Raw genomic sequence first — 18,949 nt, forward strand, 5'->3', positions numbered from 1 at the left:
TCCATAAATAAAGTTTCTTGGAACACAGCTGCACTCCTGTATGTACTGTCTCTGGCTGCTTTTATGTTACAATGGCAGAATTGAGTAGTTGAGTAGATTTGAATCACAAAGCCTAAATTTCTTACTATCTGGCCCTTTACAGCAAAAGTTTATTTAGCCCTGTTCTAATCCATCACCAAATGCTCTGTTGTTGTTGTTGTTGTTTGAGATGGAGTCTTGCTCTGCCACCCAGGCTGGAGTGCAGTGGCGTGATCTCGGCTCACTGCAACCTATACCTCCTGGATTCAAGGGATTCTTGTGCCTCAGCCTCCTGAGTAGCTGGGATTACAGGCACACACCACCACGCCTGATTAATTTTTGTATTTTTAGTAGAGACGGGATTTTACTATGTTGGCCAGGTTGGTCTTGAACTCCTGACCTCAAGTGATCCACCCGCCTTGGTCTCCCAAAGTGCTGGGATTACAGGTGTGAACCACCACACCCGGCCTCTTCTGTTACTTCTAAGTGTGAATCTTTACTAAAGGACTCCATTGTCATAAAACATATTATTATCAAAATTGTCCCATCACATACTGTAAACCTATTTTTTCTATAAATAAATGACTATATAGACAACGCTTATCACTAAACATGTTTTTAATGTTTGCCACTGTGGTCAGAATGTTATCTCATGTCCTTATCTGCTAGGTAGGCATTTTTTCCCCGTGACAGATGAGGAACTTATCAGAGAGGTTAAGAAAAGTGTCCAAGTTCACAAACCCATGTCAGCCTTGCCCATATCAAAACTTACTGCTTTGTTCAATAGCCTTCCTGTGGAAACTAGCCACCCAATAAATAAGTATCCTATCAGTATTCACCAACGTTTAAACTTAATTCCATATTATCAATTTTTTGGAATAGGCTCTTTTCAATAGACCAGCATGTTGGGCTATTAATTTCCTTTTTAGAAAAAAAAAAAAAAAGTGCAGCTCGCTGCCAGCACTCATTTAATTTTACATAAACACATTCTTTGAGGCTGAAGCAAATCTGATTTTCAATGTGAAATAAAATACAATAACTGTTCTTGGAGTTATTTCTAAACAGAACTTGTCTCTAATCCTAATGTAAGGGGGTAAAGTTAGGACTGTCATCTGTGAGTTATCTCAGAGTAAACAGGAAACGGGTTAAAACAAAGTTTAGACAATTGTCTAAACTTATAAATATTTGTTGATTCAATAAGAAAGCTTCTATGGGCTGGTCATCCTTAAGCTAGTTTTGAAGCCTGTGAAAACAGAGGTTATTTTTTATTTTCTTTGGGATATGTTTATAAACCCTTTATAATTGTATTTTCCCCTATCATCTAAGACAAGCTTCAATACATACCCCAATCTTATGACCACAAATTTCCTTAAGGCCCTAGGGGAGAGCTCAGTGTTTCAACACCAGTTCCAGGCCTACCAGGACCTCCAGGGCCCCCTGGCCATCCTGGCCCCCAAGGTCCACCTGGTAAGTACCCTCTGCCAAATCTGGTGCATGGCATTAGACACACACAACACCCTGACTCTCTTGGAAAAATACTGTCCCCATTATAAGGAAAAAAATGTATTCATTGACTCCAAAAGAGAGCACAGGGCAGTGTCTTACCTGATAAGCAAGCAGGCTGGGGACTTGCTGTAGTTCTCTGAGGTTATCCAAATTATTCTCACTGGTACTTCTAATATAAAGGTTCCAGAAGAGAACCTATGTAACTACTTAAGACGAATTTTAGAGCAGAAAAATCTTTATGGAGTTTTAGTGGGAGAGCAAGTGATGTTTGCCCACTGGCAATTCATCAGGATATTTTCCATAGCATCTTCATTTGAAAACTGATTGTCTTTGCCAACGTGATCTAAAACTGAGTTTTGCATGCATGGAGGGAGACTTACATAGTTCAAGACATCTAGAATATTTCCTGCTAGGAATTAAATTATATTGACAAAATTCTTTGCAGTTCCTAAAGATTAGTCCATTGGATAGGGACAGGGAGGGGAGCATATGATTGGGGTTGTGTTAAAAATTTTTTCTTGGCCGGGCACGGTGGCTCACGCCTGTAATCCCAGCACTTTGGGAGGCCGAGGCAGGCGGATCACGAGGTCAGGAGTTCGAGGCCAGCCTGGCTAACACGGTGAAACCTCGTCTCTACTAAAAATACAAAAAATTAGCCGGGCGTGGTCGTGGGCACCTGTGGTCCCAGCTACTCGGGAGGCTGAGGCGGGAGAATGGCGTGAACCCAGGAGGCGGAGCTTGCAATGAGCTGAGATTGCGCCACTGCACTCCAGCCTGGGCGACAGACCGAAACTCCATCAAAAGAAAAAAAAATCTTAATGTGCAAAAGGGATAGGACGACACAGAGAACTTAGACATTTTCTTTTAAAACAAGATGAAGGAAAGTTGCTGATGTGGAGATGCATATGTGTATTTGTTTCTAAGGTATCCCTGGATCCCTGGGGAAATGTGGAGATCCTGGTCTTCCAGGGCCTGATGGTGAACCAGGAATTCCAGGAATTGGATTTCCTGGGCCTCCTGGACCTAAAGGTAAATTTAAAATTTTTTCAAACACAAAGTTTGTTGTGGATATTTAGAAGATGTTCATATGTATAAATAAAATGAGTAAAATATAATATAAAGATATAAATAGGATATAAGATATAAAATGAGTAAAATAGGAAATATCCATAATACTCTTTAAAATGTTTTCTGGCCAGGCGCAGTGGCTCACGCCTGTAATCCCGGCACTTTGGGAGGCCAAGGCAGGCAGATCACTTGAGGTCAGGAGTTCGAGACCAGCCTGGCCAACATGGTGAAACCCCGTCTCTATTAAAAATACAAACATTAGCTGGGTGTGGTGGCGTGTGCCTGTAATCCCAGCTACTCAGGAGGCTGAGGTGCAAGACTCTGTCTCAAAAAAAAAAAAAAAGTTTTCCAAGAGCCATAAATGGAAAAAAATCTTATAATAATGTTAGGTGAATTAACTGTATTTTTAAAAACACAGAGAAAACAACTAGAAGGAAATTCACCAAAATGGTAATAGTGAATCTTGATTGTTGGATTTTAAAGACATTTTTTATACTTCTCAGTGAATGCCTGCACCTTTTACATGTATACATTTCTTTTTTTTTTTTTTAATAAGAAAGGAACTATTAAATCACAAATAGCTGATTTTCCCATACACTCCAAAATAAATTACGGAACTTATTTTCCTTTAGGAAAAAAATGCTGTTTCCCCTCAAAGAGGAAACACTCCAAAAAAAATCTAGACGCTGAGAGCTCACACAATCACATAAGCCTGCCCACTGACAAGTACATGAAAGTCCTGTCCAGGATGGCATATGAGTAACCTGAGTCCCTGGATTCTCAAATAGAACTGCAAGTTTTATGACAATTTCATGTTTGTTACAATATTATTTAAAATGTTTGTCAAAAATAGCATCCTTGTTTTGGTGTTTCAGCTCTTGGATTAGTATGTCATCAGTGTTTATTATACATTAATTTTGCCCAAATATGAGAATATTGATTTCAATTTATGAGTATTTGAAATGGAAAACATAATCACATTTCTCATGGAGTCTCAAGAATGGCTTTGAGTCCAATTTCTTGGTTTTCTTCCTAATGATCTGTGAAGTAAGGGAGCCTGGCTCACATTTGTACTTCATTCTTCTTGGACCCTGCATTAATAAATTACATCCCTACTTTGTTACTCTAGGTATTGACTCTCTGGAAGAAGACTATTGACTATGGGAATCAGAACTAGCCCAAGAACTCCTTGAAAGTGGAGATTTACAATTTCACAATTAAACCTAATGAATCCCATGAACTAACTGCAAATTAAATATTGGTCAAATTAGGGTATGAAGGAACTCTCTGAATGCAGCCTTGCTTCACCGTGGCTTCCTCTTCTGAACCAGAGAACACAGAAACTGTGTTGACCCCTTTCTCATCTACTATAAATGCATAAGAAGTTAATTCCTTGCATGCAATGGATGCTATAGGGCATTAAGATTTGAAATTCTCTTAAGCAACCCCTGTTGAGAAAGGCTACCCGGGGTGCTGAAAAAGTGCTATATCTTTTTTTTTTTTTTTTTGAGACGAAGTTTCGCTTTTGTTGCCCAGGCTGGAGTGTGATTGGCACTATCTCAGCTCACCGCAACCTCTGCCTCCTGGGTTCAAGCGATTGTCCCGCCTCAGCCTCCCAAGTAGCTGGGATTACAGGCATGCGCCACCATGCCTGGCTAATTTTTTTTTTTTTTTTTTTTTGTATTTTTAGTAGAGACGGGGTTTCTCCATGTTGGTCAGGCTAGTCTTGAACTCCTGACCTCAGGTGATCCACCCACCTTGGCCTCCCAAAGTGCTGGGATTACAGGTGTGAGCCATCGTGCCTGGTCAAAAGCTCTGTATTTTAATCTAGGTCATGCTTACATGAATATATCCATATATAAAAATCCACTTACCTGTACACTGTATGTAAAAAATACTTCAAAAACAAAGTCAAATGGTCAACCAGCATCAGTGGTTTGAAGAATTGCTGAATCAAAATCATAGCCCTACTAAACAACAAAATAGAGAAAGTTATTTTTTCAAATGGGAACCAATGTAATTTGATTTGGAACTTTTAAAAAATTGCTAATTTATCCGTTGGTTTTATTATCATTTAAATTTTCATAAAAGCATCTCTAGCTGGTTGAGAGATAAGAGAGTTACTGCTCAGAATATTTCAATAAGACTAATCCTACAACAATGTTTACTGTTTTTTCTCTGTAGGAGACCAAGGTTTTCCGGGTACAAAAGGATCACTGGGTTGTCCTGGAAAAATGGGAGAGCCTGGGTTACCTGGAAAGCCAGGCCTCCCAGGAACCAAGGTATGCAAAAATTCAAACTGTCACAGAAGAGAGGGCAGGTAACCATTAATTGGCCAGTTTGTATGCACCTACCTGGCAGAGCACTCTAGATGTAGAAATTATCAATATATTTGTAGATGATGAAGATATTAAACTTTTTTAATGTTTCTCTGGATCATCTTCCATTTTAGAAAGGAAAACATAAGGTGTCAGAATGCAGATTTCATCTTGATATCATCTTTAATGGTTTCATAAACACTCAGAGTATTTAAAATGGGACAACTCTAGAAAGAAATGTGGTTAGCTATGAGAAAAACTATCAAAAGTAAAAACATCTAGATTTTTCTCTTTGCAGACAATCCCACAGTCTTCTGAAAAAGTGGAGGCTACATGTCCTGAAGTATTATTAAACATAATCTTATAGAAAAGTCAGCAACTAGAGCTCAAAAAGGAAAGTTGATGGCATGGTGGTGGCTGTGCAACAGGGACTTACAGCCTCCATAACAGAGACCAGTCAATTATCAGTGAAGATTTGGAAGCACTATATAGTAATAACACAATTTCTGTGCTATAGGGAGAACCAGCAGTAGCCATGCCTGGAGGACCAGGAACACCAGGTTTTCCAGGAGAAAGAGGCAATTCTGGGGAACATGGAGAAATTGGACTCCCTGGACTTCCAGGTCTCCCTGGAACTCCAGGAAATGAAGGGCTTGATGGACCACGAGGTACAATAGCAAATGTCATTACTTTTCTCCACTGTGAGCTCTGCTAAAATGCAGCAAACTGAATGTGAAGGTGTTCTAGGGATGAAGAATTCTCAAATAAAACTTCTAGTTCAAGAAATAGAATCTGTGGAGCCTAATTATTTTCCCATCCAATGTTCCTGCCCTACCTTTCTTCCTTCTTTCCTTCTTCCTTCCTTCTTTTTTAATGAGTGCCCTCTAGAAAAGGCATATTAATGGTAGTAAATATAGATCTGATTTAGGTGGAAAAAAAATTAACAGAAGAATGATTGGTACAGCAATACCAAGACCTTAAGTTCTAGCACCTGGGTATATACTTGTGCTTTCTTTTGCAGGAGATCCAGGGCAGCCTGGACCACCTGGAGAACAAGGACCCCCAGGAAGGTGCATAGAGGGTCCCAGGGGAGCCCAAGGACTTCCAGGCTTAAATGGATTGAAAGGGCAACAAGGTAGGAGGAGGGCCTCAAAACTGGCCACCAGAAGGGCAGGAGACATGAGACTCCTGCTCTGTGCTTTGCTGCTTAACATGGGAACTGTCCAGCAACAAGTCCTGACCACGGTTCAATGAGAAATAGTTCAGAAGTGTAAACCTTGCTGTCATGGGTTTGTTGCACACAGTAGTGCGTACCACCTATAAAAGAAGAAACCTGAAGTTAATATAGTGAGTTGCTTTGTGTCTTTTATGCAAGAAAAATATGAATGCTGAAGACAGAGATTGGTGTGTTTACATATATTTATATACATATTAAATTCCCAGAAAATATTTTACTTTTAATACTTTCATAAATATATTAAAGTGGTAAATTTATCCTTATTATTAAAATAGGGTAAATGTATGCAATGATACCAGTTTAAAAACTTATAAACTAAAATATATAGTTGATTGTTTTACACACAATATAAAAGAAAAAACATGAAAATAAATCTAAATGATGCAGGCTAGATGTTCCAGATGATGGAAAACTTACTTTATGTTTTTGGATCCTCTCCATCAGATCTGATGAACTGTTCCTGGAAAACTTTATTTAGAAATCAGTTAATGTCTGTGGTCTATCATACTGCTTATATATTCACAAATAAATTTTTGACCAAGACCTTAACTGTTACAGTGGCATTATTATTGTTTCCAGAGGCGTCCAGTGGCTTACTTCTATGTGAACAGCTCTGTATGTCTTCTGCAGGATACAGAATGAGCAACACTCATAAGGTGCAGACCCAGAATGTGTCTGCAGGACTAGAAAATAGATATAAAGACTACACTTGTATTACTGCATGAGTCATTGGAGCAGAGAATGTTAGAGCCAGAAGGGAGCTCAGAAATTTTACAGAGGGGACATTAAATACATACATACACACACACACACACACGCACGCATGCGTAAGTGTGCAGTTACCCCGAATCACAAAGCTAAATATTTACAGCCATAAAATATTTCTAAAGTGGCCGGGCGCAGTGGCTCATGCCTGTAATCCCAGCACTTTGGGAGTCCGAGGCAGGCGGATCACTTGAGGTCAGGAGTCCGAGACAAGCCTGGCCAACGTGGCAAAATCCCGTCTCTACTAAAAATACAAAAATTAGCCAGGCATTATGGTGCATGCCTGTAGTCCCAGCTACTTGGGAGGCTGAGGCAGGAGAATCACTTGAACCAGGGAGGCAGAGGTTGCAGTGAGCCGAGATCGCACCACTATAATCCAGCCTGGAAGACAGAGGGAGACTCCATCTTAAAAATGTATATATGTTTCTGAAGTTAGTAAGGGAAAGCATTTGTGGGTTAATTCATTCATTCATTCATTTATTCATACACAGGCAGAATAGGTAAAACAGGGTCAAAGGGAGACCCAGGAATTCCAGGCTTGGATAGATCAGGATTTCCTGGAGAAACTGGATCACCAGGAATGCCAGGTCATCAAGGCGAGATGGGACCACCGGGTCAAAAAGGATATCCAGGAAATCCGGGAATTTTAGGGCCACCAGGTATCCTTTTTTGTGTTTCTATTTTTCTTCTTGTTTCCTCTTCCTCTTAAGGTGGCTCTGTCAATTGTACATAGGCATACGCTTTTGACTCTATGCTTTTCCTTAATATAAGGTTTTCCTTCTAAATTATTTGTAAGAAACCAGGGGCCATGGTGCAGGGAAATGGTGGTGGCAGGATGAACAATTACCCCGAATGTGGCTATTTTTGCTGTGTAATCCTTTTTATATATGACTACTATAATATGTTTGCTAGTATTTTGTTGAGAATTTTTGCATTTATATTGAGAAGGGATATTGGTCTGTAGTGTTCTTGTGATATCTTTGGTTTTGGTGTCAGAGTAATGCTGGTCTGATGGAACAAGCTGGGAAGTGTTTCCTCCTCTTGTATTTTCTGGAACAGTTTGTGAAGAATTGATGCTCTTTAAACATTTGGTAGAATTCACCAGTGAAGTTATCTGGGTCAGGGCATTTCTTTGTGGGAAGTCTCTAAATGACTAATTCAATCTCTTCACTTCTTATAGGTATATTCAGGTTTTCTATTTCTTCTGGAGTCAGTTTTGGTATTCTGTTTCTCTAGAAACTTGTCCATTTTATCTAAGTTATCTGATTTGTTGCCATAGAGTTGTTCGTCATATTTCTGTATAATTGTTTTAATTTCATGGCTATGTTTGTTTATATGTTTGGGGAGAATATTCTGTTCCCTCATGGCATAAGGACCTCACTGATCTCCCCTCCAGAAAAGAGCCTAAAACAACTTAATTGACACATTATCGTTTCATTCATCTTACTGGGCTACTATCACATGCCAGCATTCTTCTAGGCCCTAGAGACCCATCAGTCAGTGGACAAGTCTCCCCTTCTCATAGTAGAGGAGCAATAATAGAAATATTTAAAATCTAAGTTCAATTTGAGACAAGTGTTATGAAGAAAATAAAGTGAGGGGATAGAATAGAAAGTGACTGGTCAGGGGCTGGGAGGATGGAATGCTCCAAAACTTCCACATATTCCATCCTCATCCATGAATATGATTTGCTATCAATCACTTCCACATAGATGAGTTTAAAAGACCATTTACCAACCCATCTCCTAGACTAATACAGTAATTGTACTATGTACAGAGGCCTTTTTTTCAACTCCCAATCTCTACTTCTAAGTATAATTTATTTTAGTATGTGGAATATTTTGCTTTTCTCACTCTGTACAACATATGCTGCTTTGTGTTAATTTGTTTCCATAGGTGAAGATGGAGTGATTGGGATGATGGGCTTTCCTGGAGCCATTGGTCCTCCGGGGTCCCCTGGGAACCCAGGCATGCCAGGGCAGAGGGGTAAGTGATGGAGTGTCTTTCTAAATAGCAGGAAGCATAAACAATGTTCATTTATTTTGTAGCAAAAAAAGTTATGTTTCTTTGGAGAGGAAAATCGTTCTGAGAGAGCAACAGTATTTGACTTTGCTGTTTTCTGTGTTCCTTTTTTCCATTTGAAGGGAATCCTGTTTTCTGTAGGCTTACACCACTACCCTTATGAGGCTGCCTGCCTGGGAAAACTATTTATCAAGTTCTCAGCACTGTTAGCCTTTTTTGTTTGATTTGTTCTGTTTTATCGTAAACACTGCCAACTTTTTAATCCCTATGAACTACTTGAAGGATTAAGGACCTGATGTTATTACTCCTGTCTTTCAGGGAGCCCTGGAATTCCAGGAGTAAAAGGCCATAGAGGAACCCCAGGAGCCAAGGGGGAACAAGGAGATAAAGGAAATCCCGGGCCTTCTGAGATATCCCACGTAATAGGGGACAAAGGAGAACCAGGTCTCAAAGGTAAAGAATTGCTTGTTTGGAATCAGGACGACATCAGAGCTGATTCTCGGGCTAATAAATTATCCAGGCAAATCCCTTTAGTTGACAAATAAGGACAGTGAGGGCCAGTGTTTAGTTACCTGCCCATCACACAGCCAGTTGGTGGCTGAGCAGGCACTAGAACTGAGTCACCTTCCATGATATGTTGCCTCCTCGATGCGTAACATTTTTATTCCTAAGTTAATTCTGCATTTTGATTTGCTATATTTAAATCCTTAGCAGTCAGTTTTTAAATTATAAGCCTCAAAACTCCCTCTTTGCCAAGTATGGGGAAAATTAAACCCTTAAAAAAATTCCACATTAGAAAACTTTTCTGGCTGATGTTGAAACCTCCATCTCAAATTCAACTTTATTCTGTAAACTACCAGAATAATATTTTCTGATTCCATCTAAAAACTTCTTCTCCTGTTCAAAATCCTTTGGAGAATAATTACTAAAAAGAAATGCTTCAATGAAAATTTAACCCTTTAGAAAGACTGTTGTTAGATGTGGCTACTAGGCTAAAATTCAAACCCATTCACATTATTTCAAGTTATTTGGGCCCTTTTTATGGCAGTTTTCATGATATGATCAATACAACCAATATAAAACCAAATTTTCAGAAGCCCTCCCTTGGGCTCTTCTTGACCAAATGTAATCCCAAGCAACTTTAGAAAAACAGAGAACTGCTGGGTAAAATATTATATTTGCAGATCAGACTCTCATAGCAGGAAAGGAATAAAAGAAAAATGTATCATAGCAAGAAAGGAAAAAATAAAAATGTGTTTGTAGTTGCAAAACCATGTTAAGTTTTGAGATATTTGAAATGGCTTTTGAGAAATGAGACTGTATTCAACAAATATTTATATGCGTGGCACATAAGGATGTAACAAACTTTCATATGTACTGCCAAACCTAAAAAAAAAAAAAATTATTCTGCACAGGGTGCTGTAGACCACAATATAAAGCCTGACTAACTGGCAAGTTAGGAAGTAAAGGCCTTCTATGTACATAGTCCTCATCTAACCTGGTGTTGAAGAGACACTTTAGTTCTGGTACAAAAAGAATATTGCATTTCATTTTTAGCAATGAAAAAGAAAGTAATGTGACTTTTATAAAACTCTGCTAGGACTAGTCTAAGCCAAGATATGAAAAAAAAAAAAAATGCTGGCACCAATCTCCAGTCCTCATAAACTGTCTGCATAGACACCACTTCACTAGACTATTTTAGATTATTTAAGTAGTGTTAGAAACATTTTGGAAAAAATATGGATAGCATATCTCTGCCTACATAAGCAGAAATTTGGCGCTCACAGTACAAATGCACAGTGGGTACTAATTTGCAATTGAAGAATTCCTTTTGTAAAGTACAGAAGGACACATGCTATGGGGCTATTTCTATGCTTCCAACAAAACTCTTTTACTCACCCTAAGTAGAGTATGCATCGAGGATATTCTGTATGTTTTCTTTAGGCTTTTCAAATGCATAACCAAGAGACACAGATTGAAGAAGAACAAGAAAAAAAGAACCTGTATCTAGGCCTCCCTAATTTCAATATGATCCATTTTTTTTTCTAAATCTGAATTTCTGACTTAAAGCTATTCACTTCAAATGTGGAAGCGATATTGAATATACAGAGAAGCACAATAACAAGTCACTATCCTCTCCACAAGGAGGCTGCATGGCAGACTTAGGCATATGTAGAAAAAGATAATAAAGAATGCAAGGTGCAAATTAGTATGCTATATTATTTAACAACGACCTAAGTAGCATTTACCATGTGCAGGTACTGTTCCAAGTTTTACAACTATTGACTCATTTAATCCTCGCAATAACCCTAGGAGTAGGCTGGGCACGGTGGCTCACGTCTGTAATCCCAGTATTTTGGGAGGCCAAGGTGGGTGGATTACCTGAGGTCAGGAGTTCGAGACCAGCCCGGCCAACATGGCAAAACCCCGTCTCTACTAAAAATACAAAAATTAGCCGGGGGCAGGGGGAGCCTGTAATTCCAGCTAGTCAGGAGGCTGAGGCAGGAGAATCGCTAGAACCTGGGAGGCAGAGGTTGCAATGAGCTGAGATTGTGCCACTGCACTCCAACCTGGGCAACAGAGTGAGGCTCTGTCTCAAAAAATAAATAAATACATAACCCTAGGAGTAGGTACTACTATTGCAATCATCCCATTTTACATATGGGGAAATAGGGAGGTCAAGTTACTTGCCCAATGTCACTCTGATAGGAAATGGCAGAGATGGGCCTCACTCTTGGCCTCCTCACTGTGCTGCCAGAGCTCTGTAGGAGTTGAGGGAAGTAGAAAATACAGCAACTAAGATAGTCAGTGAAACCTCCATGAAAGAGGACTTAAATGTTGAATAAGATTCAGATGAACAAATAAAATTCTTGGCTTAAAATCTTTCCAAGGCTCCCTGTGCTTTGAGAAGTGAAACTTCTTAGACTGACATATAAGTTTATTCACCACTCGCACTTGGCCTGTCTCTCCAGCCACATGACATTTATGTACTCAGTAATTACCTTTTACTTAATAATACCTATGGACTAGGCATTTTGCTATGTCTTGATTATATAGAGGTGAACAAAGCAGACTTTAGTTTCCTAGTCATGATGAAAGTTACGGTTTAGTGGGGGAAAGAGACATAATGGGTCCATAAACATTTTCCATTTAGGCTAGGTAGTAAGTATCTTACGCTTTGTGGCTCACATATGGTCCCTGTTGCATATTCTTCTTTGCTTTTGTTTTTAACAACCTTTTAAAAATGTAAAAACCACCGGGCGTGGTGGTTCACACCTGTAATCCCAGCACTTTGGGAGGCCGAGGCAGGTGGATCATGAGGTCAAGAGATCGAGACCATCCTGGCCAACATAGTGAAACCCCGACTCTACTAAAAATACAAAAATTACCTGGGTGTGGTGGCACATGCCTGTAATCCCAGCTACTTGGGAGGCTGAGGTAGGAGAATCACTGGGAGGCGGAGGTTGCAGTGAGCCGAGATTGTGCCACTGCACTCCAGCGTGGTGACAAAGCGAGACTCTGTCTCAAAAAAAATGTAAAATTCATCTTTAACTCTAAAGCCATACAAAACCAAGCCAAATTCAGCCTGAAAGCTGTATTTTGCCAACCCCTAAAAAACTGAAGTAAACAAACAGACTAAACATTATGTATCTTTTTAGATTGCAATCAATGACATAAAAGGAAAAAACGAAGGTTGTAAAACAAAACAATCTAACTCCCTGATATTCATCACTCCTTTCTACATGCTATTTTACTGTCTGGGAATCCTGTCTCATTCCAGACCTTCTTCACCCAATTAGTTTTCATTTGGTCTTCAAGACTGAACTAAAAAATACCACCTCTTCCAGAAATTCTTCCCTGTAGCATGTTGTGCCCAACTCTAGTATAGAGTTTATCTGCCTGGATGATAATTATTTGTTTACTTGGCTGTCTCCCCAGTTAAACACTAAAAACTTGGGGAAAGAGAACATGATGATGTATCTCTCCGGTGCTCAGCACGAGACCTATTTATTAATTAGATGCTCCAACATATGTGAATGAATAAGTACATATGCAGGAAAAGAGCCAAGGGGAGTGAATCTGCTTGAGAAAAAGCACAAAGGCAGGCCATAGACAGATTGCAGAATGCTTCATGCTGCCGAAGGAGTTTGCAATTTACTCTGCAGGTAATAGAGATCCAGTGACTATTTATTTATTTTGAAACGGAGTCTCACTCTGTCACCCCGGCTGGAGTGTAATGGTGTGATCTCAGCTCACTGCAACCTCCACCTCCTAGGTTCAAGTGATTCTCTTGCCTCAGCCTCCCAAGTAGCTGGGATTACAGGTGTGTGCCACCAAGCCAGCTACTTTTTATATTTTTAGTAGAGATGGGGTTTCACCATGTTGGCCAGGCTGGTCTCGAACTCCTGACCTCAAATGATCCACCCACCTCAGCCTCCCAAAGTGCTGGGATTACAGGCGTGAGCCACTGCACCTGGCCCAATGACTGTTTATGAACAGGAGAAGAGTATGGTCAAAGTCATGTTTTAGGGAAAGTAGAATGGTTTCCTGGGACGTTTATGAGCTTTCCAGCTGTGCAGAACTGGATTCAAATCCAAGTGTTATTAACTGATTGACACTGTGATTCTGGCCTTTGACTTACCTAATACTTTATAAATTATAATTTTAATACATGGATTGAGAATAGAATCATCTAGATGAGAATACTGTAGTGGATAACACTTTTTACTATTAAAAAATGAAGAGGTATTTAGGCTGCTAATTCTTAAAATGTTGTTTTAAAGAGTACATATTAAGATCATTGCTAGTGTTCATTGAGGAATAACTTATGCCAGGCACTTTGCTAATGCTTGACACATATTGTTTCATTTAATCCTCTTCTTTAAAAGATAGAAGCCCAAATCCACCCATGCTCTTAACATATATGCTATGCTGTACTACAATAATATGCCATCGGTTTAAACCAGGATGTGGATGGGTCTGACAAAATTTTAACATGCATTTTTGATACCTGGTTTTTTGTTTTGGGGAGTTTTTTTGAGATGGAGTCTCACTCTGTCGCCCAGGCCGGAGTGCAGTGGCGCGATCTCAGCTCACTTCAACCTCTGTCTCCCAGGTTCAAGTGATTTTCCTGCCTCAGCCTCCCACGTAGCTGGGATTACAGGCACCTGCCACCACACCCGGCTGATTTTCTTGTTAATACCTGGTTTCTAACTTTAGGATTCACAGGAAATCCAGGTGAGAAAGGAAACAGAGGCATTCCAGGGATGCCAGGTTTAAAAGGCCTCAAAGGACTACCTGGACCAGCAGGACCACCAGGTACAGCTGATTCTCAAATAGAAAAATATCACATTTTACACTTTCCTACATCAAAAGTAATAAAAGTTGTTTCTAGGCTTACTGGGTTTAAATATCAATTCTGTTCTGATAGTGTTCCAGCAGAAATTTGCTACTAAATTAACTAACAAGAAGGTGTTGATAGTTGGTGTGTCGTTAACTAACATATATTAACCTACAAATAGTTCCATTTTGTCCTCAAAATTTCATTCTGAAATTGCTGATATGTATCATAAATTATAATTTATCACTATATCACATATCAGAGATGAAAATTAGAGAATGCCTTAGAAGTTTTCAGGTTTGCATCTTTCTTTTTTAAAACAAGTAACTGAGTTTACAAAATAATTTTTAAATAATTAAACTATCCCACCATTCCTACAACCACCTCAGTGACAAAATATATTACATGGCAATAACACTTCAGGATGCAGTTGGAAATAGATTACCATATGGTTGCAGGAGCCTACTTTTTCCCGCTGGTGTTGGTCCTAGGATGATTTTAGTGTTTGAAACCCAGGTCTGCTAACAAGAATCTAACTTTCTTTAGTTTTACATGTTCTGGGTCCCTAGTTCCCTCTTATTTGAAGGAAAAAGGACAGCTAGACAAGTGCTTAAACCAGCTGGTCTGGCTGTTCTGAATTCATTCACGCATGCAAGCAACAAGTATTTGTTAAACACATACTTTGTCAAGGAACTGTGCAGGGCAATAACTATTTATTTGTTCTCAAGGCCCCAGAGGAGATTTGGGCAGCACTGGGAATCCTGGAGAACTAGGACTGCGTGGTATACCAGGAAGCATGGGGAACAGGGGCATGCCAGGTAATGCATGTTATGAGCCCACAAGCTCATGATGGGTGAGGACTCCAGATTTTCTGTGTTGTGTACTGTTTTGGTTTTCCACTTGGTAGAAAGCTTGTATTAAAAAACTAGATTTGCGGGGCCGGGCGCGGTGGCTCATGCCTGTAATCCCAGCACTTTGGGAGGCCGAGGCAAGCGGATCACCTGAGGTCAGGAGTTTGAGAGCAGCCTGGCCAACATGGCGAAACCCCACCTCTACTAAAAATACAAAAAAAAATAGCTGGGCGTGGTGGCACACGCCTATAGTCCCAGCTACTCGGGAGGCTGAGGCAGGAGAATCGCTTGAACCCGAGAGGTGGAGGTTGCAGTGAACTGAGGTCACGCCACTGCACTCCAGCCTGGGCGACAGAGTGAGACTCCATCTCAAAAAAAAACCAGTAACAACAAAAAAAACAGAGTTGCTATTAGACAAATATACAGTGTGCAACTAGAAAATGGGTGAGAACAAAATAAATATCGATGTTATATAATAATCATCCATTTTAACTACCTGATGCATTTGCAATTCTGAAAAAGCCATTCTTGGGAGAAAGCTTATGCAAAAGTGAAAAGCAGAAAACTTCAAGATCCTCATGTTTATCTATTTTACTCGATGTTTTCCCCCTAATTTCAGGTTCTAAAGGAAAAAGGGGAACTCTGGGATTCCCAGGTCGAGCAGGAAGACCAGGCCTCCCAGGTATTCACGGTCTCCAGGGAGATAAGGGAGAGCCAGGTTATTCAGAAGGTACAAGGCCAGGACCACCGGGACCAACGGTATATAGGCTACTGAAATATTTACATTTTGGTGGTGGAGTGAGTGCCTTGAAAAATATCAACAAGTACCCAGATTCAGTGTGGGCAGAGAAAATTGAAACTATTACTATACTTTCAGACAGTTATTTGGATTATTAAAATCCTATCTCCACAACTGAGGATGCTTGTCTGTCACAGAGCTGTCAACTTCTGAAAGCCTCTTTCAGTCACCAAGGAATTTCTCACACTGTCCCTGAAATTTAGGTGTGCTGCCAGAAGAAGGCAGTGATTACAGGCCCATATAATCAGATGGGACAGTGGGTTTTTTCTTGTGATACAAAGTGGCCCATTTCTGCTGTACTCATCTCATGCAGACTTAGAAAAATAAATTTCCAAACCTTCTAATAAAAAACACTCGTCTTACTAAGACTAACAAAAGATACAAAATAAAATAACTTTACAGCATCATTAGAAAGTGAACAAAATCCTAAGATACATACATTTATCTTTCTTGTTTTAGAACTTTTTCTGTGTAATGGAATGGAAATACTTAATCTTGTTTCAGTGTTTTCAGTGTTTGTGCTTTGTCAAATTGAGGTTGGATGTTAAAGCCCTTACTACTGTATTATACAAAGCAGCAACCAGACGTTTCAATAGGGCTCGGCTGCTTTCTTAGGTTTACTCTCTTCCCAATTTTCTGAGTACAGCTCTCATGCTAAAAGCCAGAGATAGACCACTAGAGAACGATTAATAGAAGTTCCTATAAGCAGAGGTTACTAACATGGGATTCCATGGACCACTGGGAAAATCTATGGGATCCCAAGAAGCACAGCAACCTTTTGAAACTAAACGCAAAATGTTTGAAAATGTTTTTGTAGGGGAGAGTCTATTTTTCTGATTTAGATTTTTAGATTTTCAACAGTATATGACTCCAACATATAAAAATTATTAGGGAAACTTCTCCCTCTTTTTGGAGACAATAAAATACCACCTTTCCTATATATTTCCACCAGCTATAGTCTCCAGTAGTAAATGCTAAAACAAGAAAAAAACTTAGACACTACACATACCCAAGAAAGCAACTGTTTATTACTTGGAGCAGACAAATGTCTTTGTTCTTTATATTTAGATTAAGTCCTCAGAAAACCTGAGATTGCTTCCACTGAGATATTTGCTCAACGAAAAATCCTATTTGACTTCACATTCAGTTAACTGGTAGTTTCATTTAGATTTAAAGTTTTCACAGGTAACCACCAGAATAAATTTTTAGAACTGTGCATTCAACACAAAATGAGCTGGTTTTATCTTGTCAGCAAATGAGAGTAACAGAGTAGTATATTTTAATTGGTTACCATAGAAATTTTGTAAATCTTTATCAAACCTATATGTTCTGGTTTGTCATAAAACTGAAGTGAAGATTTAATGAACATTAAATCATTGGAAGGTTTATAAAGCATGTGATTGACATATTTGCATGCATAGTATTTGTAGGATACATCTTTATTTAGTCTATTTCTTTCTTACTCCCAGCTACTCATCACAATTTGTAATTATATATTTGTGTGATTATTTAATATCTGTCTCCTTACTGGTCTCTGAAGCTCCATGAAGGCAGGGACTGTGTATGTCATAAATCTATATAGGTTACCATTATATCCTGGTAAAAGCCGGCTTCCTGGGTATGCTACCAGTGCAGTCACAGAGGTCCTGTGCTAAGAAGGGCCTCCACACTTGGTCTGATGCTATGCTGTTGCTGTCTTGAAATTCGCTTTAAAAAGTTTTTTTTTTTTTTTTTTTTTGGTAAGCCACTTTAATGAGGGATGATTTGCATGTAAAAAGCTGTACATATTCAATATATACCACAGCTATCCCATTACTGGGTATATGCCCAAAGGATTATAAATCATGCTGCTATAAAGACACATGCACACGTATGTTTATTGCGGCACTATTCACAATAGCAAAGACTTGGAACCAACCCAAATGTCCAACAACGATAGACTGGATTAAGAAAATGTGGCACATATACGCTTTAAAAAGTTTTAAGGGAAGCTGCATTTTCATTTTGCACTGGGCCCCATAAACCATGTGGCCATCTTATTCCCAGCACCTATCACAGTGCTGACAGACAGGAGATATTAAATATGAATCGATGAATGAATAAAAAAATTAGTGAATAAAGTTTATGCTGAATTCTAACCACATATCCTGCTTATATGAGAATTTTAAAGGTATTTGACTACATTTAAGGGGGATCCAGGACTGCCGGGTGATATGGGAAAGAAAGGAGAAATGGGGCAACCTGGCCCACCTGGACATTTGGGGCCTGCTGGACCTGAGGGAGCCCCTGGAAGTCCTGGAAGTCCTGGCCTCCCAGGTAAGGCTTGGGTTTACAATTCTAAAAGCTGGAAGCATTACTCAGAGTATAGCCCTCCTGAAATCATTGTGGTAAACAGAAAGCTATTTATACTTTTATGCTGCAGTTGCTTTTATTCAACTTTGAACTTCAAATTCTAACACACTAAGAGAATTCATTAAGAGAGTCCAATTTTACTAATCAGCCCATTTGGACTGAAATATAAAAATATGTTCCTATAAAAAACACTTTTGAAGAACTGCCTCAACAAATTCAGCCCAAGGATACAAAATGTTAGCCATTGTACAATCGTCATGTTTGTATTAGTTTGTCCAGGCTTCCACAGTGAATTCCACAGACTAGGTGGCTTAAACTACACTTGATTTTAGCCAAGAAGCGATTAGGTGGCTTAAACTACAGATGTTTATTTTCTCACAGTTCCAGCAGCTCCGAGTCTGTGATCAAGCTGTCGGCAGCGTTGGTTTCTTGTGGGGCCCCTGTTCTTGGCTTCTGGATGGCTATCTTCTTCCAGTGTTTTCCAAGTGTCTAAATCTTCTTATAAAGACACCACTCACATTGGATTAGGGCCCACCCTACTGACCTCATTTTAATTTAATTACCTTTTTACCAGCCCTATCCCCAAATACAGAGTCACGTTCCGAAGTACTGAAGGTTAGGACTTCAGCATATGAATTTGGGGACAACACAATTCAAACTACAACACTGTGC

General features: G+C 39.4%; 1 protein-coding gene and 1 long non-coding RNA gene across 4 annotated transcripts in view; one reads left to right on the plus strand and one right to left on the minus strand.

Moving 5' to 3' along the window:
- COL4A3 (collagen type IV alpha 3 chain) overlaps window positions 1-18,949 on the plus strand; it is a 148,055-nt gene that overhangs the window by 108,342 nt on the left and 20,764 nt on the right. For both annotated transcript variants that reach the window (XM_024243122.3, XM_063713075.1), the window contains exons 27-38: window positions 1,393-1,485; window positions 2,449-2,553; window positions 4,777-4,874; window positions 5,428-5,578; window positions 5,932-6,045; window positions 7,404-7,571; window positions 8,809-8,898; window positions 9,253-9,387; window positions 14,155-14,253; window positions 15,004-15,093; window positions 15,746-15,885; window positions 18,115-18,241. In XM_024243122.3, the coding sequence (XP_024098890.2) occupies window positions 1,393-1,485; window positions 2,449-2,553; window positions 4,777-4,874; window positions 5,428-5,578; window positions 5,932-6,045; window positions 7,404-7,571; window positions 8,809-8,898; window positions 9,253-9,387; window positions 14,155-14,253; window positions 15,004-15,093; window positions 15,746-15,885; window positions 18,115-18,241 (1,410 nt within the window). The remainder of the gene's footprint in view (window positions 1-1,392; window positions 1,486-2,448; window positions 2,554-4,776; window positions 4,875-5,427; window positions 5,579-5,931; window positions 6,046-7,403; window positions 7,572-8,808; window positions 8,899-9,252; window positions 9,388-14,154; window positions 14,254-15,003; window positions 15,094-15,745; window positions 15,886-18,114; window positions 18,242-18,949) is intronic.
- The window catches only part of LOC112132274 (uncharacterized), a 66,256-nt gene that overhangs the window by 16,135 nt on the left and 31,172 nt on the right, over window positions 1-18,949 (minus strand). Inside the window, exons 1-2 of one of the 2 annotated variants that reach the window (XR_008523041.2) lie at window positions 4,947-5,476; window positions 4,467-4,562 (exon numbers count right to left, since the gene is read on the minus strand). The exons of the other annotated variant lie outside the window; for it this stretch is intronic. This is a non-coding gene — a long non-coding RNA (uncharacterized LOC112132274). Of the gene's footprint in view, window positions 1-4,466; window positions 4,563-4,946; window positions 5,477-18,949 lie in introns of those variants that run through there. 2 annotated transcript variants of the gene reach the window in all.

The sequence above is a fragment of the Pongo abelii genome, chromosome 11 (assembly GCF_028885655.2).
Source record: "Pongo abelii isolate AG06213 chromosome 11, NHGRI_mPonAbe1-v2.0_pri, whole genome shotgun sequence".
NCBI classification, from domain to species: domain Eukaryota; kingdom Metazoa; phylum Chordata; class Mammalia; order Primates; family Hominidae; genus Pongo; species Pongo abelii.